The sequence below is a fragment of the Epinephelus lanceolatus genome, chromosome 10 (genome assembly GCF_041903045.1).
Source record: "Epinephelus lanceolatus isolate andai-2023 chromosome 10, ASM4190304v1, whole genome shotgun sequence".
Classification (NCBI taxonomy): domain Eukaryota; kingdom Metazoa; phylum Chordata; class Actinopteri; order Perciformes; family Serranidae; genus Epinephelus; species Epinephelus lanceolatus.
In genome coordinates this window covers 21,924,342-21,947,572 of record NC_135743.1, presented here as the reverse complement: position 1 = coordinate 21,947,572, position 23,231 = coordinate 21,924,342, and the positions used below count along the sequence as shown (strand labels likewise).

General features: G+C 41.3%; 1 protein-coding gene across 5 annotated transcripts; it reads left to right on the top strand.

Moving 5' to 3' along the window:
* The first annotated feature begins 686 nt into the window (after positions 1-686).
* LOC117266025 (cytokine receptor common subunit gamma-like) lies at positions 687-22,394 on the top strand. Of its 5 annotated transcripts, none has more exons than XM_033640945.2 (8): positions 693-5,923; positions 10,897-10,987; positions 11,401-11,579; positions 16,132-16,253; positions 16,359-16,524; positions 19,231-19,512; positions 20,730-20,826; positions 21,809-22,394. In XM_033640945.2, exons 1-8 carry the CDS (start codon positions 5,857-5,859, stop codon positions 21,915-21,917), a joined length of 1,113 nt encoding a protein of 370 aa, XP_033496836.2. In that variant the 5' UTR covers positions 693-5,856; the 3' UTR covers positions 21,918-22,394. The 5 variants fall into 5 exon arrangements, with proteins under 5 accessions (XP_033496837.2, XP_033496839.2, XP_033496836.2 ...); XM_033640944.2 differs by having other exon boundaries at positions 20,727-20,826; XM_033640946.2 differs by lacking the exon at positions 10,897-10,987 and having other exon boundaries at positions 687-5,923; positions 20,727-20,826.
* Positions 22,395-23,231: the final 837 nt, after the last annotated feature.

Here is a 23,231-nt window from a genome sequence, read left to right as displayed (position 1 = left end):
ATTATCATTACCATCGTTTAATCAACACTTTGTGCTCTTTAAGCTGAATTTTAAAAACAGAAATGTATATATATAATAAGCCTATGATACATTTGCCATAGTTTAGTTTGAACTTATAAATATATTTTCTGGGGCTGTAAGACTTTCAGAGTTACGTGATGTTGATTTAATGTCAGTAATTACTGCCCTTCATCCACGTCGTCCGTCATCACACTGCATTTAATACAACCCCCTCAAGATCTGTCTCTAAGATTTCTGACCCACCTCGGTATCTGTTAACCACCTGTTTCTCTTCCATCCCTACTGTTCCTGTCTCATCTGAGGAGCAGCAGGTCTCTGTAGGAGGCATCTCAGAGAGAGGTTGATATTGCAGACCTTTACAATCCAGATTGTCCTATAGTACTTTTGGCCATTTATACAGAACAGCCCCTTTAATGTCACAAGTTATAAAATGTTGTCGTGATTTCAGAAATCCCCCAAATGATCTTTTTTTTTAGCAGTTACTCATCCTGTGTTACTCTGACTTGGGGAAGAAAACTTTGTTTTTCTCACATGCCTTAATGGTGAACAAATAATTGAACTGCAGTCAAAGGGGATAGTGATTAACATTAGCAAAACTACATCCAAATATCTGTTTGCAAACGCTCACACAACTTGTGCAGTATAATCCAAGTCTCATTTATCCAGTCATAGGCTCAGTACAACAGACCAACAAACACATGCATTTTTGCTATGTATTATGGAAGATTAGGGCTGTCAAATAATAATATTTTTTTTTTTAATTAATTAATTAAAAAATCACTGATTTTCAATAGTTAATCACAATTATTCACAATTTAAATTGCATGTCTAATATTCCATCATTTTAGCCTTATTTTCAAGGTCTGGATGTGACCGAGGACGAGACACCTCCACCTGGAGTAGTATCCAGCTGGGCTTTATCTAGAGCTCGCGAGATATATTTCGGCCGCGCTTTGGAAAGCAGAGCTAAATGGTAAGCAAACATGGCAGCACACTGGTAAGGTAAGACAACACATTTACATATCGTTTTCTATATGTTCTCTGACATTTATCCTAACGATATGAGGCAGTCTTTGTGGAAAAAAGCTTGTTTAGTGGACTAACTTTGCACTTGAAGGTTGCCCATTCACTTACGTTTTAACAGGTCTGACGCTACTATGCGCCCCGGCTGTATCTAGGCTAACGGCTAACATGCTAACTATTATTTTTATGTCACTAGTCACTTGAAACAAATTTAGGACGATAGGAGACAGGTTGAAATAAACTGAAATTTCCCTTTAACAGAGTGTCTTGTTTGCGAAATAAAGGAATGCAAAAAAAATTACTTTGTGATCTTGTTTTTTAGATTTATTCATTTCAAATCAGTGCTGCACTGCTTCAACAGTGTGGGCCCGGTCTAACCGTCAAAGCAAAGGAATGCAATGTCCAATCAGTGTCAATTATTTGCTTATTTAATGTTTATTTGTATAAGGACAAGTATGTAGCATACATGAATGCCACACACCACAGCCTTTATAGCCTAAGCTAATTTGCAATGCCTGTCCCTTACTGGGGAAGATACAAAGACTCAGCAACAAGAACGCAAGTAACAGTGCAATGTACAAACAACAATAAAAAATACAGACAAAACAACACAAGACACAAACTGCTAGTTTAAAGCAATCCAAATCAGGATCCAATTTGAGTTCTGTAGGTAAAGAAATCCACGTGTTAAAGCTGTTTGTCCAAATGAGGTTTTACTCACGTGTTACTGAGCCAGAAGGTCTAAGTGGAACCACAAGGTCACTGAGCACCTGGGGAGCCTGATTATGCAGTCATTTATGGATGAGTTTGAAACTTGCAAAATTAATGAAATAATCAAAACTTAACATATTTAGTTTCTAAAGGACATGGCAATGATGTGCTCTTGTTGGTTTCCTGTCCAAAAATGTAATTGCTCCATTGTATATCATTGTAAGAGGCTTAGTTATTGTTGATGCTGCTTACACAGTAACTTAAATGTGAAAAAAATCATAGCATGCCTGAAACTGTTGGCAGCGTGAAATGGAAGACAGTCTCTGACAAGTCCAAATGTATGCAAGTTTGCTTTTGCAACCCTGCTCAACATCTTAACATGCTTCTCAAATTTTAGTTGTGAATCTAATATGAGGCTGAGGTCTTTTACCTCTGAGACATGACATGAAAGGTCACAACATGCCAACCTGAGGATGTCCCTTAGACCTGAGTTTTCCACGATATTGACTGGTCTGCAGTCAGTTGCCACCTGTTTTGCAAGTGCTGTAGTTAACTTCTTTGATTTAGTTTCAACCACAGGTCTGTGGCAATTCACATACTCCAAAATAGTGTTCTGCAAGCTTTAGCGATGTGGTTGCTTGCTGAAATCTGATCAGCTGCACGTGTAGGCTTAGCACGTAGGTTGAAGCTTTGGTGATATTTTAATTCTGCTTGACACAAGTTGTCAATAGAGCCGTCTGGGAGTTTTTAAAGTGAAATGAGCTATTCAGAAGCACAGTGATGTTATTTTTCATCACTGTGGCAACAGGAAGCAGGAAGTCACTGTGGCAGCTTGACTACAAGTAAGAGTGTGTCGGAGGGACAAAATAGCGGCATACAATTACATTAACATGTTTATTTTATTTTTTTTGTAAAGATATTTTTTGGGACATTTTTGCCTTTATAGATAGGACACCTAAGCGTGAAAGGTGGGGGGGGGGTGTAATGACATGCAGCAAAGGGCCACCCGGGGCCGCTGCAGCAACAGCCTCGTACATGGGGCTCCTGCTCTATCCACTAAGCCACCGACGCCCCTAAAATATTACAGTTTTAGCAAAAATGCATGTGTTTAGAAAGTACTGAGCATGTGACTGGATAAATGACATTTGGATTATACTGAATGATTTGTGTGAGTTTTTGTAAACTGATGTTTAGATATTGTTTTGTTGTTGTTAAACGCAGACCCCTACAAATTCAATTTATCAAGATTTTTTTTCTGTTTTTGGTCTCTTCTTCACCGTGAAGGCATGTCCGAAAAACAATGTTTTCTTTCAGGATTCAGCATAATACCTGGTGAAAAACTAATAGAAAAATGATCATTAGGGGGCAAAGTATTCCTTTAAGTAAACATAAGGCCGAACTGCAGGCATGTTATCTTGATCTATAACCTAATATGTAGACGGTTTACGAAATCAGAAAACAAAGTCGACAAGGAGCAGGTCAGGAGCAGCAAACACAGATGTGAAATATGTGAAATGTTGAAGCAGAAGTAAACCTGTGCTGATGTTAAAAGTATCCTGGCTGTGTTTCATTTCAATCAGGAGAGCCAGGTGAATAAAGTAAAGATAAATGTTTAATACAGATTAACAGATGATATGTGATGAGTAAGAGTTGACAGAAAGTCTTTGGTGCATAGACTCCCCAGGAAATTGTTACTGAAGGGCATTTGCCCTGAGCAGCAGCAAATAAATCCCCCCATGGAGTCCAGACGCTGGTGGTGGTGGTGGTGGCTCTGCCAAGACTGATGGTCTAATTAGGCTGATGAAGCTGATGAATCTTCGAAGACCAGGTGGTGATGGGGAGGTGGAGGGTGTGTACAACTGAATTTTTTTTATCTCAACACGCTCCCACAAACAGTGGTAGGTACAATGTCCCTTTATGTGTGTGGCATTCAAAGCGTTGGTCATAAATATTTGGATCAAACTTGTTCAGCTTCACCGGTGTTATGTACGTTCTCATTATGCCATTATATCGTAGTAATCTCAGTCAAGTATTGATGGTTTGAGTTTGAGCTTTTACAAATATTGCATCCCTTTAACTCTCTAAAATGTTCTCTTGTAGGTCTTGAATCTGTTCCGTTCTCTTACTTTCAGTGTTGTCCTTATGGTTATCAACCAACAGATGGTTCAACTTAGTAACCAGACCTTTTCCAAAGCAGTTCCTATCCCCCTTATTCCTGAGGGCACTACTGTAGAAATGATTATGTGCGCAACTTCCAGTGAGACAGCAGAAGTAGAATTAAGCTAGTTAGTCCCATAGACTATCTGTGGTTACTCTCAGTCTTGGTGGCTAACCGCCGATGCTGGTTCTTTTCTAAAGTAATTTGCCTTCAGTTTGGCAAATACTGATTTATTTTTTAACAAATATTTAACTCATGTTAACTAAGCATTTTCTAAAATGTCTTTGCGGAGCTCTGGTACCTGTTGCACTGTCTGTAACAACTAACTGTCTCCAGCAACTGTGTTGAACATGTAACCAGAACAAAAAGGGATTGTTCCTGTTGCCAAAGGTACCGTTTATATGTGAAATAAAACCACAAGATATTCACCAGACATAGCGAAAAAGTATTAAATCAGAATTTGCATAAGAGAATGACACCAAGACTGACAGGTCCATCACTCAGCGTCAGTACATGATATCCCTGTCTTTCCCCGTCTGACGTCATTCTCAACCTACATTAGAAAATTGCACGTTATAAAATAAACGCAGCAACATACCGTGAAATATGTATTTAGTCATTAGGTCTGAGAACGTGTTACCCATTCCCGTACTTCCTGTATAGCATATAAAAAGTATTAAATATTTACCTTAAGCTAGCTCGGACCATGTTAAAGTTAACAATATTTTAACGGAGCAAGGCAGGCTAATTGCTAGCGTGCTTCGCCTAAAAGGAAAAAAAACCCTCAATGCTTCGAGATGGCTGTCAAAGATGGCAGAGGTATGATCACATAATGAGCTATACAGATGGTATGTTCCACATTCTATTTCCCATTTGATCTTGGAAAGAAGAATCGAGTAGCCTACTGTAAAGAAACTAAACTACCATAAACTACCATTGGAAATTGCCGGTTTCGGTTCAACGCCGGAAGTTGCACACATAATTCATGAAGGTATCATGGGGGTGAGGAATAAGGTGGACAGAAAATGATTCTAATGTGGACAATGATGGTTTTTGAAAAGAATTCCCCAAGGTTGACAAAACAAAGCTTCTAAGTTGTAAATACTTGAAAATGTGTTTCTGTGGGAGGTCATATTTCAACCTCAATTCATCAAATGACATTAAATCCTTGTCCTTATAAAGATCCTGTACTGTACATAAGCCCTTACTTGAACATATTTTAAAGCCCATGTCATTTTTAGCTGGGGTAAATTGTTCATTGTCCCATGTTGGTGAAAAACATGAAAGTGCAGGGGAATCACGCAAATATTTATGTAACTCATGCCAGGCATTAATTGTGTTTTTTACAAAATTAACTGTAATTTTCCATAATTTCTAAAGGGGAGCTGAATATAAATGCCTACCAACAGTTGAACCTTTTACAGATTGTAATTCAGTTTGTAACCAAGGAGGATATTTTCTACTGAAAAACGTCATATAACTTATTGTATATTTGTTTAGATTGTTGTAGTGTTCAGCCTGTGAGATCTGTTTCTTCCCATCATTATCTGTAAACGCATGAAAAAAATGGCTGTTTTGCAAGATACCATAAAGCCCCACAGGCCTAATAGTGACAATTATCATGACACAAATCACAGACGGAAACCTCCACAGCAGAAACGGACGCAGCTAATAACCACATGCCTGCTGACGTGTAGCATTTGGAGAGAACGCCTTCACCTCATTGAAATGAACAACTCTGCAGGTACTATTTGTCAAAAGCAGTGTAACGCTAAGCCTTTAACTGGCGGATAAAGTGATGATAGTTTGGGCTGAAGGGGAAAAAGTGTAGGTGTTCACTCTCCCCCTGCTTTCTGAGGGGCCTCTGTGTGACATATACTGTTACGTAATACCAACGGCTGAGGTTAAGTGAATGAGGGTAAATGAAAAACAGCGTCTGAGCCATGCTGCCGACTGGACTGTTTCTGCTTCTCTGTCTGGCAGGACATGTGTTTGCCAAAGAACTGCCAGGTAATAACATTTTTGATTTAATATTTAAATTATTGGTGAATCATGATATTAATTATTATTGTTTTTGGTTCATTTAGATCTGTCTGAGCTGTTACTGAATTAATTTAAGAGCTTTTTGCATCTCTAATCATATTGTTTTACATTTAACTCTTTGTATATTCATTGTTATAGGCCAATCTAGTTTATATCCATAATAAACAGAATTATTTACAATGTACATGTGGTTTTTGCTATATTTTTGTTGACCTAACCTAAAAATAAAATCACTATTTAAAAGCGGGGGACAGTGCAACTGCCTGGAAATATGATTAGGCCTTAATATTGTTAATGATTAATTGCTTGTATTATGAAATTGAATTAACTCTCTCCCAACTCATTTAATACTGACACTCACTGCCAAAAAAAAGGGACACGATTGCAGTGCGACATGTCTGCCACAGCAGAGCATAACCATTTTAATCAACTGAAACCGCTACACTGACCACAGAAGATGCGCTTGCCCATGTGGGCACCCTGCTGCTCAACATCAATTTTGCACAACTGGTCTAATTATTTTTCTCTGCGTGAGGCTCTGCAGCTCTCCAACAGGTGAGAACTACACAGAACTGTGTAAAAACCGAGTGCAGTCTGTTTAAAAAATAATAAAATGATAAACACATTGTACCAGAGGTAACACGAAGTAGCAGAGCAACCCTGTGGATGTTTTTACATTAAAATAAATCACCCAAATAAATGTATCCTAATGGTAAAATGATCCATTTAATTGATTCAGTATATAGCATATGCTTCCAAAACCTGTATGACCAAGTGCTTTATCACTTGGTAAAACTCTATGCACACACAGTTAAGCTGGCAGCAACGGCATGCTGCAAAGATGAAGGCCTCTAGTTTCCCGGCACGGCGCAGGGTGGCGCAGGGTGGCGAATCCCGCGCAGAGCTAATTTCGAGCAGTGCAACCCGAGGCGCACTCAGTTTGGTAGTTTGGCAGACCGAGGTGCGCTGAAATGGATGTGGCGGCGCAGCAGGGGGAGGTGTCGACAGATCCAGCTTGGTGCAGTGACAGTTTCATGCCAAATGGCTTCACCGAAGGTGCGCTAAGAGCTCGCCAGCTACTATCAGTGCAAGCGGAGCGCAGCACACGTCACCAAAACCTCACAGGCAGGTTTCCAGAATGTCAGGCACATTAACAATGCAATAAATACCCACAAAAAACACTATTCAATGCAACTATCTGCAATCAGCACATAAATATATCTCTATATCGACTGTCCCGTCACATCTGATGTCAGATCAAAGGGGATTGGCACCGTTTGGCACGCGTAATGGAAACCCAACCTGATTTGATTAACACAGCTGCAAACTAATGAGTTCACATCCCTCTCAGTCAACCACAAACAGCCACAGCATCAGATAGGGAGTATATATTCACCATCTGTCATCTTAGAAAAGTCAAAAGAAAAGAAACCGAGTGAGACTGCGAGAGGGAAAGAGAGAGCACGCGCACACGAGAGAAACGCAACATTGATATACAATTGTAGTGACCTCCTCCCAGGCTACCTTTGCATCATCAGCCCGTGGAGGTCTGCTCGCAGTTCCGTATATTCGGACACTGCGAGCTTGGACCTCCCGGACCAAAACATCAGTTTCCTCCTGGGAGAAGTTTGGCCGCCTGACGCTGCTGCTCTCAACTCTCATTACGCCTTTGTGCGGCGCATTTAAGGGCGAGGAGAGGGGCTCATTTGATTGGTGCGATGTGTGTAAAACCCACTCCATGCCTTCTCTCCTCCCTCTTTCCGACTTGCGCAGGTAGGAGGGACGGAGGTGGGAAAGAGGAGTAGCTGCGCCAGCGCGCACGGTGTGCCAAACTTGCAAAATCCGCCTGACCACACCCATTTGGCGAAGCGCAGGTGTCTCAGACATGTATTAGGATGTTACATACCTTGACATGTTTCGGCGGAAACTTCTGCCTTCCTCAGAAGTGTCACTCGGTGGTGGTTGTGATGTATCTTTATCAGCTGATCTGTCAATCAGCTGATATTAGGGACAATGAACAGGGATGAGGGGGCATACATGCTCTCCCACACCTGGAGCAGCAGTCCACAGAGGGTGGGCAGGAGTGGAGTTGAATGGGTCAAACAAACAATGGATTTTCATCTGGCAGACCGCTGTTTGTGTCCCATGTGAAACCAAAGTAAACAGAGTTATTTTAATAACTTATGTAGGATTTATACTTCTGCATCAAATCAAATCAACACCGTACCTGTGTCATCGTAGAGCCTACGCCGTACCCTACACCATAGCCTGACACGAACCTCCCCAGAAATGTAACTACACATAGGGGCAAGACAGACCTCCTGTCTATTTTTATAAGATGAAACCATTTCCCTCAGTGGAAACAAAGCTTCTATTTACTTTGATTTCACAGATAAGGAACAAGAAATTGTGAAGACAATAAAGCCTCCATAAAATAGCATTTTAAGTCTTATGTGTGATTTATCCTGGCTTCATATGAGCAGAGGAAATCTCCGCTTACTAGGCTAATTTATCCATTGTAAGATGCCATAGGCCTGTGATAATAACATTAGCACATTATACTTGTTTGGAAAATATGTTTAGTAAAAGACAGTTGTTTTGTCGGTGAACCATGTGAGTTGTATTGGAGCCGGATTTTGTAATGTTACCTTTGTTAATTGTTGCTGTTATCTTTGGCTTTATATATGTAGAGGAAAAGTCCACTGGCCACTAAGCTAATTTATACAATGTAAAATGCCACAGGCTTGTGCTAATAACATTAGCATGTATATTTATGGGGAAAATGTGTCCAGATAAAGACAAGTGTTTGTCTGTGAATGCTGCGAGTTACAGTGAAGCCGATTTGTCTACTTGTGTTTTAAATTGTCTCTATTAAGCCATGTTTAATGTGTGTTTTGAATCAACTAAAGTTCACAGCACTTCACAGAAACCCCACCACTGACTAGTGTTTTGGAGGGTTAACTGCAGAGTGACACAGACACACCATTGTACAAGTATAAATGCTCACAATGCCGTAGGCCATGTGCGTAGACTACAGCGTAGGCTCTGCATAGAGGTAGGTCTGCAGGTATACATCCCGCTTTTGTGTGCTCCTGTGTGTAGCATACTATGCTAGTGACATATGTCACATTAAGATAGTAACAAACGTACTTACTTTAAGCCAAACCATGATGTATCTTTTAAACCCAATCCATGCATGTGACAAGAGAACTGGATATTGTGACCAATGTGGTAAGGATTCAAATGCAGCACCACAGACAGACAGGACAGTTTGTAATGACCTTTAATTTACTGCTTGGTAAAACATAGAATGAGCAGGCAGGTGAAACAACAGGGAGACTCAACTTCTTGGTTTGGAACCTTCCAAGACATAGATTCAGTGTAATACTTTTGGCGAACCACGCTTAAGCAGAGAGCAGGTTAGTCACTGCCATCTGCTGGATGAACACATACACCAAACTTGATTGTGTGTAATTGTACCAAGAGGGGGCAGACAGGAGGCGACATCGGGTGAGCAGAGGATTTGATACCAGGTAAACACAAAGGGAAAGGTTGGTCGGCACTGACGACAAGCCAAGCTGAGGCTACCATACAAGGTACCACCTGCTATTTAGTAACCATTCACATATTCTCACACACCAATGGTGTGGATGACATGCGGACGGACTGAACTGCCAATCTAATGATTAATGGATGACTAAACCACTGGACGCATTTAAAGAGTGGAAACTGTAAATTTCCTGTAGAAATGAAAGTTTATCAAGACACAATGCATGTATGGAGTGTAGACATACTGACACGCCGTCCCTGAGCATCTAAAACTGACACTGGAGGGTTACCGAGAGCATCACTGTTTGACGTGTAGGGCCACTGACCAGAGTCAGTATTTGATGAGTTGAGAGTGAGAACATGTTACACTGAGTGCGTTTACATGGACAGTTTAATTCCCTTTTCATTCGGAATGAAAGTTCATTCCTATTAAAAGTGATCTTGTAAACACCTCATTCGGAATGAAAATGTCCAGTGCAATTGAAAATCCAATCCGATGTAAGGGCTAATTCTAATTCCGAATTAAAGAATTTCTCGCACTTGGATACACTCATTCCTCTTTAAGTTCATTCCGGTCTTTCTGCGCATGCTCATTTCTTTGCCCTTCTGGCGCAATGACATATATAGTGCGTGCGACAAGATGGCAGCTTCTAAAAACAAGAGGTAGTCCCGAGCGGTCTTCTATCTCCCTTCTTCGACCTTCTACCTCCCTTCTCCTCCTCAACAGACGAAGCATTAGCAGAACAAAGTTGTTGTCGTACTGCTGCTTCAAGAATATAAGCAAAACAAGCCTGAAAAAGGTACTAAGAACAGTGTCGTCAAGCATCTTGTTAACGAAATGGAACGAGGACTTCGGTGTTTTCTTCCAGTAAACGTAAACACGTAACATCCGCCCCGCCCCCTATACAATCAGAAACCTTCCCTGCCCCAAACCTTGCGCGGACCGGAATAAAGGCGATTAAAAGGCGATTAAACTGATCTCCTGTGTAAACCCTCATTTGGAATGAATATTTTCCATGGAAACTACATGGAAAAATTTGACAGTTTAAGGGCTTTACCATAAACTCGGTTTATGGTAAAGCAACTGCTGTAGCCTATAGAGCAAGAAAATCTGCAAAGAGTGGGCAGGAGCAAAGATGGATGGATCAAACAAACTCCAGACTATCACCTGGGAGACCACTCGGAGTGAGTGAGAACTTGTTACACTGTTAATAGCACATGTACTTCCTTGGTTAAGCGAATTCCCTTTGCGTCATTGTGTTTCCATTTCCTCATTGTGTGTGTTTGTAAGTGGATTGCTATTAATCTATTACCATTTGCGTAGGTCTGTACTTGGCCTATGTGTAACCCTAATGATCTTTATTTTCTCTACCCTCTTGTGTCTCTGACAGATGTGGACTGTTTGTTTGTGCATCTGAAATATGTTCACTGTTCCTGGAATAAGCAAGGGACTCCAGAGGTCAATTATACCTTCTATGGCTGGTTCGTAATTACAGTGACAGTCACTCTGACAAAATAAAACTAATTTTGTAGTATACTCGAAATTTATCAAACTGCAAGGAGTATCGTTACATTTCGGGGACAATGCACATCAGGCTACAGCATAGGCTACGGTGTAGGGTACACAGAGCTTATGCTGTAGGCACAGCATCATTTCAACACAAACACTGAGTGAAGGATGTTACGCTCTGAAATTGGTTCTTTAGAGCATTATCTCTTGTGGAAGTCTCAAAAGATTAAGATAAATACGAGGCCTAATATCTCAAAGTAGCAAATATCAGAGAAAACATTACCCAAAGTACTGTGACCTAATGATTACGTGATCAATTAACAGTTGGCATGGCTGCATACTTGGCTTTGTGTGTGAATGACTGAATAGTGATTTCTTTCTTTAGGTTCCACGGTGACAAAGTAGTCAGTGAGTGCCCCACCTATCTGTCAGAGAACAACATAAACACTGGATGTAACCAGCCCTATGACAACTCCAACTCAGCCAGGAGGTTCACCACATTTTACACCAGACTGGTACACGGAGAAGACGTCCATCAGAAGGAGCATAATCTTAAAGATAAAGGTATGCTTATTTACCAGGGTTAAACATAACATCGGGAGGTACTTTTCAGAATATTAAACTAATAAATGAAGAAGTAACAGGTTTTTGTTTGTTTGTTTTTTGCTGTTTTTTTTTGTTTGTTTTGTTGATGGAAGACATTTTTTATACCTACTAGTGTGTGATATAAACATGACTTATAAACAAATAAGGTTATCATTTCAGTGAAAAAGCAAACGATTATGAACCATTAAGGTTTATCATTTTTTAATTGTGACTTTTCATGCTGCCTACTGCATGGAGTTTGGTATAACTGGTTCCTTAAAGCTATGGTCTACGTTTAGAAAGACGATGAGAAAGATTTGAAAAAAGCATCCCCCCCCACACACACACCCCTCCCTCTGTGCTCCATGATCCCTCCCCTCCGAGCTTGTGTCCCTCTCCCCTCGGAGCCTCCTAACGACACACCCCCTCCCGCATAGCAACATACAGTTACATACAGCATACAGTTATCTATGTCACAACATCCACGATAAAAACGAAATATTACCTGTTCAACAAAAACTCCGCTGTATCAGCATCATTTTTCAGGCCCAGATCTTGCCGGAGCTTTCTCCATCGGTCAAAGGAACTGAGGAAACAGAACACGGTGGCGCGCCAGAGTGCAGCGGCTCTTAGCTTTCTCACATATATATATAGTTTTGTCCGCGTTTTTCTGCTCATGTCAAGCAGATTTTGTGTATAGTCGGCAGGACATCAACATTGGCTGGAAATGCAAGGCTGACATCACGAGAGACTTTCAAAAGGCACACAACATCCCGGACGCCATCGGCAGACCTGCGGAGTCACTGTGGATCTGCTGCCTGAGTAAGCGACGCAGACGCCGGAGGGAGCGAAGGCAGAAGCGCGGGCGCCGCTCAGGGATATTGGCTAGGCTAAAGAAGTACCCTCACACTCCGTCACTGCTGAGCATCTTCCTGACAACCGCAGATCTATTTTGAACAAAATGGACGAACTGGAGCTATTGATTGCCTCTAACTGCTATGTACAGACCTGTGGGATTATGATCATAACGGAAAGCTGGCTTCACCCGCTCATACCCGATGCTGCGGTACAGCTAGTGGGCCGCACTAGCCACCGGCAGGACAGCAACATCGAGTCTGGTAAGAGAAAAGGAGGGGGGCTCTGTGTTTATCTCCATAACAACTGGTGTAACAACAGCAGGATCATTGCTCACCATTATTGTCCAGACCTTGACGCTCTCTCAATATCCTGCAGAGTGTTGTCACCGTCTCAGCTGTCTACATACCACCGGATGCTAACGTTAGCATTGCTCTTAGTAGCTTAGCAACCATTGTAAACAAACTGCAGCGCGCCCGTCCCGAGGGCCTTACAAACCGCTCGTACTTTCAAATGCGGAGGGGGGTTGGGACGAGGCGGGACGAGGAGCAGAGGAGTGTCAAAATGGAGCGACGGGATTGGACGGAGGGTAAGAGAGAGACAGCGCAAATTTGAGCAAGGAGTAACTCCCATGCGATCCGGATGGCTGTGATTGGTCAATTTCTTTGCAGGCCTGCAGCCGCCGGACAGAATGGATTTTTTTGATTCCTTTTGCTCTTCACATTGTGTAGCTGGCACTATTGGGCCATAACCACCATCTAAATGATGTTAATAATAATGATCAATCTTTCTAAATGTAGACCATAGCTTTAAGATACACAAAACTAGGATTTATGATTGCCTTTCAGGAAGTGGGGGCCTCAGATTCAACTAAAGGAGCCCCAAAGCGTAAAGTTAAAACAGATGTTCAGATGAGTTTGAGTTATTTTTTGGCATCCAGCATTCAATGTGAGGAGGTCTGTCTTTGTCTCGTAATTACAATAATTTTTGGTGTTTTGTGTGTTAATTGATTATGTGACTGAGTGCTTTACAAAATAATTTTCCATGACAGGTGCAGCTCAACTGTAATTAAAATGTGTAATCTAGAGGGAAACTAGGAAAAGTTGCACAGAGCAGATAGGGTTTTCCTGCAAACAGGCACTGTATGCAAAATATGTAATTATGAGGATTAATGTATTTTTAAATTAGATGGAAGCACAGGTGTAGGTTACCTGCAGGGTATTTCTGCCTGTCGCACCTTCGCCAGTGCCAGCGGGCCAGCCGGCGGGTTGTCAGCTGGGAGCCACCCTTCACAGATGTTTCGCCCCTTTGATCCCAGAACATCTCTGGGTGCTGGGGCAGCAGTAGGGACGTCTCCCTACCATTCCCTGCAACTGGCCCTATGATCCTTGGTTCCCTCACTTGGGGTCTTTTCTTCTGAGCCATAGCCAGAAGCTCCCTTTCTCTGCTTCCTCTGCCAGATCTCTGAGTGCCCTCTTTTGCTTGGACCCGATGACTCCATGGGTTTTCAGTAGCTGCTGGGTGGATATTCCAACACAGCCTCTGCATCCGACTTCCACAGGGTAGGTGCATGCCTTCCACCCTGCTTCTGTGCACGCACTACTTCTCCTTCTTCCTCTCAAAAGCTGCCTCCATCCCTTCCTCCCATGGCACTGTGAGTTCTGCCATGATTACTGACTTGGCAGAAGTGGACCACAGGACTATGTCTGGTGTTGTGGAAATTCTCTGCTGCTGGTGAATAATGAAATAGAGACTTCTGCCGGCCGACAAGGTTTTTATTTTCTTTGCAAAGAAAAGGTCAGTCATCACACGAGCGGTCAGAATGACGAAAGACCCCGAACATAGGAAAGCCTAAACATTTATACCTGAGGAACGCCTCTTACGCTGTGTTTCACACCCTTCTGTCTGCGGCAGGGAGCAGTGCCCCTACCCATTGTTTTCAAACTCTTTCGTCTGCCGCAGCTATTGGCTCCAACCCCCTAGGTTGTGTTTCACACCTGGCGTATGAAGTGTCAAAAATCGGTGCCTGGAAGTGGGCCTGTAGGCTCCCGACCTTGAACCTCTTGTCCCTTGTCAGTTGTTCTCAGATGTCGATTTGGTACCTTAGGCTCAGCTGGCAAATACTTAAAGAAACACTGGAAACAGGCAAAGTCCGATGCAATCAAGTTTAATGTGTCAACAGGCTTTAACACATACAACTTAGCGAGTCAGACTCCGGAGTGTGACTGAAAACCTGCTCTCAGAACCCTGGCTTATATGCTGGTGGAGATTCAAATGAGTCTCCGCCTCTTTTTACTAATCTTTCCCTCTTAAGACCAATTCTATTGGTGGAAAACTTTGTGTCCAATTCTGATTGGGCCCATTTTTAATGGTGTAATGCAGCCTGGAATTTCCCAAGTTTTCTTCCCTTAGGTCTGGTCTCGCTTTCACTCTATTTTTAAAAAACATGTGTATTTTGGGGACTTTCTATACAGTCCTCAGTGCTCTCAGTCTTATGCAAGGTGAACCTTCAGAGTGCAATCTGTGAATGTGTGTATGTATTACAGCATTTGAGTATGTGTTTCATCGTTTAACAAGACACAGTGTGTTCTTTCAGTAGGTGCATACAACATGATTACATAGTCTGGTGCTATGGTGCTATGAGTACTTTGACACATACAGCAATGTTTTATCATATTTAAATGTAGATCAAAGAACTTTATAATGCCTTGTACATAAAAAACATGATCATATAAGTTTCTTAATCAATTTATACATCTTAACCTTACTGTTTGATTTGCTGGCACAAACTTTTACACTACACGTATCCTGCAGGATTTTGTATCTAGGTGTGAGGTTAAGAGGTCTAGACATTCTGAAGTATTTGAAAACACAAAGAATACACAAAGAAAATGAAATTACAATTACACTGGCTGTTGGGAAGTAATCGATATTTCAAGAGGAAACTTAAGCTGTTGGTTCAGGTCAACCCTCATCTGCCATTCGTCTCGAGGATTCAGTACTGACCACTCCTTCTGGTTGGTGATTTCTGCTTCAGCTCCCTGTCTGATGAAGCGAATCTGCGGTTCAGGGGATGATTGGCTGGTTCTGTTGGCTTCGAGCCTGCGTTCCTCCAACACCTCTGCCAGTTTTCGGAGTACTTGGTTGTGACACCATCTGTACCAGCCCTGGGTCAAAGCTGATTTGCAGCCAGATAATATGTGTTTCAAGTTGGGATTGGGGGCATCACAGAGACAGCAGGTTGTTTCTAAAACATAGTCACAAATCCATAAGAAGAGCCACAACAAAGACCAAGATGTGGCCTGCAACAGATGGTACGGCTTGTGTTTTTAGTCGTTTTTAGCTAACCTAAACTTGCAACCCCTATCAGCCAATTAAGAAAAGTGAGGAGTCAGCAGTTAACAATGGCATAAAACAGTCAATAAAACAGGTTTTCTCAACAATTGCAATTCACTGCAACCACTAGAGATCCTTGAGCATACAGTCATAAACCCACACTAATTGGTCCAGCGCTTTGTGCAATTAGTTGTGGACTAATGACCAAAAGCATGATTGCCTTCAGGTTTTAGGCTGGAGGAGATAAAATATATGACAATATCAAGACTTAATATGTCTGCCCTTTACCTTGTTATCACATTGTATATTATGTATAATTAATGGTCTGTGTCATCTCTAGTGAAGTTAAATCCACCAACAAACGTGAGTGACCAGATCTATCTGTGCCTCACTTGGACCCAGATTTTACCTAACTGTGTGGAGAGTGAAGCTCGCTACAGGATCAGTGACAGCTCATGGGAGGTAGGCAGTTTGAAGGAAGATAATCTCTCAGCCTTTGCATCATTATATTTTTTGTCTTTGGTTTGTACCCATCTCTCTTTCTCAACTCCATCTTACTGTCCTCAGACTTCTCGTGTCAGACCTGGGATGCAGGAATACTGCATCAACATGCCCTCCACCAAATCCCTGGTTGAGCTGCAAGTGCGGAGCAAAATGGAGTTCGCCTGTGGAGGGTCTTTATTCTGGAGTGAGTGGAGTGAACCTGTGGTCTGGGGATCCAACAAAAGCACAGGTAAAACTGCAAAAATAAGAGGACAACATACTGTACAGTAGTGTTAAAGTATCCGAGATTGGTCTTTGTCTATGTTTTGAAGGTCTCGGTCTTGTTTTTATCATAGACAAAGAGGAATTGGGATTTTATTTCAAGACCAGTCAAGACCATGTAAAGATAGCTAAGATTATTTTAGCTCCTTTGAGTTTGTTTGTATTTGTGTGCTCATAGAAAACAAAGGAAAATTCCCCTTCATAAAATTCAACTCTGCAATGCCTTTTGATTATTCTTATAGTACAGTTATATACACACACACACCTACACACACACACACACACACACACACCATCTTTTAGTGATATGAATGTGTTTTTAAGGGAATATGGATCTTTCAGATTAGTTTGAGGTGTGCCTATGGTTTGCATGTTCCACATTTTATTGTAAGTGTGTCATGCACTGTGGGGCCTGCACTTGTCTTGGGTTGCATTTATTAAACAGTGTGTAGGATCAGCCTTATATCCTTTCGTCTACATGCCCACATTCAGCCATAAATGGTCAATGCACAGCACCTCACGAATGCTGATGCATAGAAATGAGCCCGCCGAACAATGGTCCATGGCAACACTATCACCACAGTGTTTATGTGTTTACAGCAATCAGACTGATTGCTTAACACCTTGCCAAAATGACCATGACAATCAGTGGTATCGCCCAACCTGAGATATAATTTAAAAATGAAAGTTTGACAGGTGAACACTATTTATTTATTTAAGTTTGGTTATAGGAAACTTGCCCTGCATTATGACTTGCACTCATAATGAGAATATGGAGTCGTGCAAGAGCTTTTTTCCAGACTTTGCTATTTTACGCAGACTATATGTGCCAACACATTCTCACTCCAACCTTGTCACATATTGATGTTTGGTCATATCACTTTCTATGCTGACATACGACGTGCATGGTACCCTGGGTGCGTTGGTTGTTGACGTTCTGGGACACTGTGTCAAGTTCTGCCTGTTACATGCATTATATTCTTTCAACATACACTTCCATTTTCACAGGAAATTTACCATTTACATACAGTCTCTTTCAAAATAAATGCACTGTATCGGTACAACACTGCGAATTGCTGTTTTTTTTTCCTTCAACGACAAACACATATGGTTGGGTTTAGGAAAAAAGGAAGAGGGTTTGGCTTTAGAATCTTACGGGACGTGAACACTGCTCTCCGACATGAAAGTCTTTGTTTGTTGGACCCATCCACCACCCCAAGTCACTGCCCAAGCACCGGATTTCGACGACTTCAGAGTGAGACCGGGCTCTATGTGCAGGCAGTGAAGATATAAGGTGACTGGGGAAGACAGGAGTGAGGCATGTGTGACAGCGATGGCGATGCACACTGTTGTGTTCACTGCAGCGATTTTACACACAAAAACTACATTAAAGTTATGGTAGTATTTTGTGATTTATGCTCAGTGTTAGATCACATTATTTAAAACTTTAGATGCTCTGTTCTGCAATTACGTAGCCTACAGTCCAGCCCTCTCCTCCGCATTTCAGGTGGTGAAAGGATTTAGATAGCGCTGATGAAATATTGAGTAGAATCTTTTATTAAGATTTGAGTTGGCTTATAATTTTTTTATAATTGAAAGGTGCTTAAAGTTATGGCTCACTAGCACAACCAATTTTCCTTGTCTCCAAAATGTTTGTACGCATGGGTCTGAGTTTCCATACGGGCGTGCACGTTCTTCCATCAAGTTTGTTTTTATAGATCACAGCTTTTGTGTGGGATGTGGCGTAAGCCTATTTCAGGCCTTGTTTCGTTATACAGTAGTTATAGATGAGACCCCTGGTCTTGGTCTTGATTTGGTCTCAACCTCTCAAAGTCTTGGTCTTGCTTCAGTCTCAATACACTTTGGTCTTGGTCATGACTTGGTTTTAGTTTAGGTGGTCTTGACTAAAGCATTGCCTGATATATCTTCTTCTTATTACCCCAGTAACAAAGTATCTGATTATATTAGCCAAGATTTATGTGAATGATGACCTTCAGGCCGCTCCCCTGATTCCACTCATAGACTGCTCTCCCATTAGATTTGTACTTTGGTGCAGATGTTTCTACTCGCTGCTCTGTCAGCTCCACTAAATTTCGGCTAAATGTATGCTGTTTTGTCTATTTGATGGCGCTTGTTGTGGTTGGCTTTGGACGGTGGTGGCGTGTGGCTGCAAGTTGCTCACTGGGACAAGGAAATCAATTCGCCAGTCTGTAAACTCTCCTCCTGCTGACTTCTGCTAGCTGATGAGATTGTAGTTTTCAAATGTAAACATCAGTAAACATTGAGAAAATGATAGAGAAGAAGGGGCACAGCCAAACTAGCACCCTGCTAGCAATTGTACAGGCAGTGGTTAATAAACTGGACAACCTGCATTAGTTTGCAACAGGATATCAGGAACTGTAATGTTCTTTGTTTCACTGAAACTCTGCTGAATCCTTGACAGCGTCATTCAACCAGGTGACTCTGAGAGAAGGGGAAGAGGTGTATGCTTTGTGTTGAATGGGGACAGGTGTGATTAGATGGAGGGGGACACATGTAAGCCCCAGTTCGTTTTTATGAGTTGATAGTGAAAGACGATACAGGATTCTGTGTAGTAACTCAAATAATTGAACTGCCTTAGTAAGAAATATTGATTTAGTTCATACCTTGTAAAAATCTGTTTGTGTGTCCACAGTGTATCCAATGATCCTAAATAGCTCTAAGTGTGAGCTTCAGTCAGTGGTCCTGACCTGTTTGTGTATCAGTGAGGGGTTTCCTTTACCCACCATCAGATGGCCGCTGTTGAAGAACCAAGCAGAGTACTCTGTTACGACCACTGTGTCAAACCACATGGTCAACAGCAGCCTCACCCTAACTGTCAAGGACCACAGCAACATTTCTATTGAGTGTGTGAGCAGTAATGAAGGTGGGGAATCAAAAGCAGACATCATCATCATAACTTCAGAGAGGCGAGAAGGTGAACACACACACGCATCACCAATCAATGATATCAGTAAAAATGCATTGATAACGTAATGTATGTTCAACTGTTTCTGATGACACTACCAAGAAGATGATGACATGCAGTCTGTAGTGGGTGGGTTACCTTCACAACATTTTGGCCTCATCAGCATCAAAGCTTTCTGCACATCATTTGGCACATTCAATATCAGCCAAAACAGAATTTTTTTTACAGCTTGATGGTGTGTCATATGTATTAAGGCAGAGCATCAAACACAATAATAGAGAGTTATTGTCCTATAACTACTGAAACGGACTGCAGGTCAGAGAATGGACTTTGCTCATTGTACTGCACAAATGCAACCTAATGATAGCCTGTATTAACAACTACAGCATAATATTCAAGGAAATACAGGAATGATCACAAATCAGTGATCAGTGGTAAATAGACAGTTCCCAGGGTGCCATGGGTGTGTCCATCAACAGTTGGTCACAGCAGGCATCAGGCCGCTTTTGCAAAATGAAAAGAAGCTAGGGGCCAGTTAATAACCAAACAAACAATAATATTTATCAGTAAATTAATTGCCTGTTTTTTACTTTTCAACATTTGCTGTGCTCATTTATCTTTGCCAAGAGGCAAAAAAGTTGCAGCAGCTCCTGCACAGGTCAGTGTACACAGAGGTGTTTCTAGGATTTGGGAACATTTGGGGCTTAGCCCAGACCCTGCCAGAGCCTATCCCAGCTGACATTGGGAGGCGGGGTACACCAGGTCGCCAGACTGTTGCAGGGCTGACACATAGAGACAGACAACCATTCACGCTCACATTCAACCTACGGACAATTTAGAGTCACCAATTAACCTGCCTGTCTTTGGACTGTGGGAGGAAGCCAGAGTACCCAGAGAAAACCCACGCTGACATGGGGAGAACATGCTAACTCCGCACAGGGAGGGAACCAGGGACACTATATATGTATATAGTTTGTTGAACTGATTCTATTAAAATATAAATTAGGATGAAAGGTCTCATCCTTGTTTCTTCTTTGGCGTTACAAAGCCCATTTGTATATTCTTGAATAATTTCATCAAAAGATTTTTGTAGTTTTTGGTATCAGTCATTTACAGGTAACACTGTAAATGGAGGTGTCTAGCTAACACAGTAGCCACTAAGTGTACAACATTAAAATAACACTTGAACAGTTATATAATCTATATTGTGTTATTTCCAATAGCAGATGAACATGGACCAAGTGCAGTGCCTCTCTTGACTGTCGTCGCTGTTGTATCTCTTACTGTGAATGTCCTCTGCATGATCCCCTTCATATTCCTTTGGTATGTTACTACAACCCTGATTCCAAAAAAAAAAAGTCTGGATGCTTTGTGAAATGTAAATAAAAACAGAATGCATTGATTTGAAAATCTTTTTTGACATATAATGAATTGAATACATCATAGGACAAGATATATAATGTTCAAACTGACAAACTGTATTGTTATTTGTAAATATATACACTCATTCTGAATTTAATGCCTGCAACATGTTGCAAAGACGTTGGGACAGGGGCAACGAAAGGCTGGGGAAGTTGTGAAATGCTCAAAAAACAAACAGGTTAATTGGTAACAGGTGATAGTATCATGATTCAGTATGAAAGGGACATCCACGAAAGGCTCAGTTGCTCTCAAGCAAGGATAGCGTGAAGTTCACCAAAAAACTGCATGGGCAAAGAGCCCAACAGTGTAAGAACAACGTTTCTCAACACACAGTTGTAAGACATTTATGGATTTCATCATCTACAATCCATAGTATCATCAAAAATTAGCAGTCCAGACCTTTCTAACACTGAACATGTGTATGAAATGCAAAATACAACAACAGAGATCCTGGACTGTTGAGGAACTGAAGTCGTATATCGAGCAAGACTAGGGCAGAATTACACTCTCAAAACTTCAACGTAGTGTCCTCAGTTCCTTAACGCTTACTGAGTGTTGTTAAAAGAAGAGGTGATGTAACACATATCCCTGTCCCAACTTTTTTGGAACATGTTGCAGGCATCAAAATCATAGTAAGTGTATATTTACAGACAACAATAAAGTTTATCACTTTGAACTTTAAATATCTTGTCTCTGTACTGTATTCAGTGGAACATAGGTCAAAAAGGATTTACAGATCATTGCATTCTGTTGTTATTTAGGTTTTACACAGCATCGCAACTTTTCTGGAACTGGGGTTTTACTTCATCATTTTAAGCTCTGAAGGCTCTGTTAATGCAGTAGAGACTTTGACATCAGGTGTCTCTCTTTATTCTCTCCAAAGGATCACAAGAAAAAAGGTGAAACCAAAGCAAGAGGACAGAACGTACATGTCACTGAAGAAAACAGAAACATCACCGGAGTATGATGTGATTGGCCATCCTCTGAGCTAACAAGGTTCAGCTTCCACTGAGTGTCATAGAATATGATACTTCCATACTCTGATTTAAAATGTGTACATGTTATAAGTAAAACGCTTCTCAGTTTCTTTTTTTTTTATTTTACCGCACCTATATTTAGTATTTTACAGTATATATATATTTTTTTGTTTACATTTACTGAACCAGGGGAAGTCCACTGAGTACACATTATTCCAGTATAATCATAGTCATCTGTTGTAGGTGCCTGGGATTTAAGTGCTTTGCAGATTTCTCAACGAGTCTGGAGATCTGGAAACAGACGTTTTCAAGTGAAATTAATTATTTGATATTTTTATATTATTTTATCATACAATGTTTATGAGCTGTCATTGTGGTCACAACTGTGTCTTTAACAATGTGCCTTGAATACACTCTTTAAAACCAACCTGATTATCTTTGCAGTATGGTGTATGCAATTCTTTTTGACAATAAAGGCAATTTTGATTTGTAGATTAGTTGTAGAGGTTTCCTTTGCCACATATCACAAACAATGAAAAGTCATTATGGCTGCACAGAACTATGAGTGTTTCGCTCAAAGAATATTGAACCTATGGCACATTGAGCCTGACAGAGACCCTGCGTCTTCATATGAGGACATCACATTTTGGGTTTATTTGACCTAATACATTATTCTACTTACCTCAGACTTGTTGTCCTCATTCATGGACACTTTTATGTGCCATCTAGTGGTGGTAAGAGCACAATACACTAATGGGATAATGCATGAGAAATAATTCTTAAACACACACTTAAGTTGAAACAATGTAACCTCTGGTGAGACTTCATCAGCAACTTAATTAATTATGTCAGTGGTTGGGCATCGTGCTTAATCTGCAACTCAGACTTGCTAGTCAACTTCCTTTTTTTGAAAAAAAATACATGGCCAATATAATGTTCACTTGACCACTATTACCTAACCGGCATAAAGGCGCCTTTCAAGGCACTCAAGGTCACCTTACAGAACAAGTAAAAGACAATTGAATTTAAAAGGGGTAAAAGACACATCAAACATCAACACAGTAAAATGTGAAATCTGCAGCAGAGCAATGGCAATTAAAGAGAATAGGCCTGTTTAAAAAGGTGGGTTTTCAGGCGGGATTTGAAAATGGATGAGTCAAAGTTCCTGATGTCGGGAGGGAGGAGGTTCCAGAGGCGTGGGGCAGAGTGGCTGCAGAGTCCCTGTCCCATGGTGGACAGACAGGCAGAGGGCACAATGAGGCTGATGGAAGAGGCCAACCTGAGTGTTGATGTGGAGGAGGTCAGAGAGGTATGGGGGAGCGAGGTTAC

Excerpts from the sequence above, each read along its gene's own strand:
- LOC117266025 (XM_033640944.2), top strand. The coding sequence starts at position 5,857 with ATGCTGCCGACTGGACTGTTTCTGCTTCTCTGTCTGGCAGGACATGTG. Across the intron at positions 10,988-11,400 it reads AATTATACCTTCTATGGCTG|GTTCCACGGTGACAAAGTAG; the intron begins GTTCGTAATTAC and ends TTCTTTCTTTAG. Across the intron at positions 16,525-19,230 it reads GGGATCCAACAAAAGCACAG|TGTATCCAATGATCCTAAAT; the intron begins GTAAAACTGCAA and ends GTGTGTCCACAG.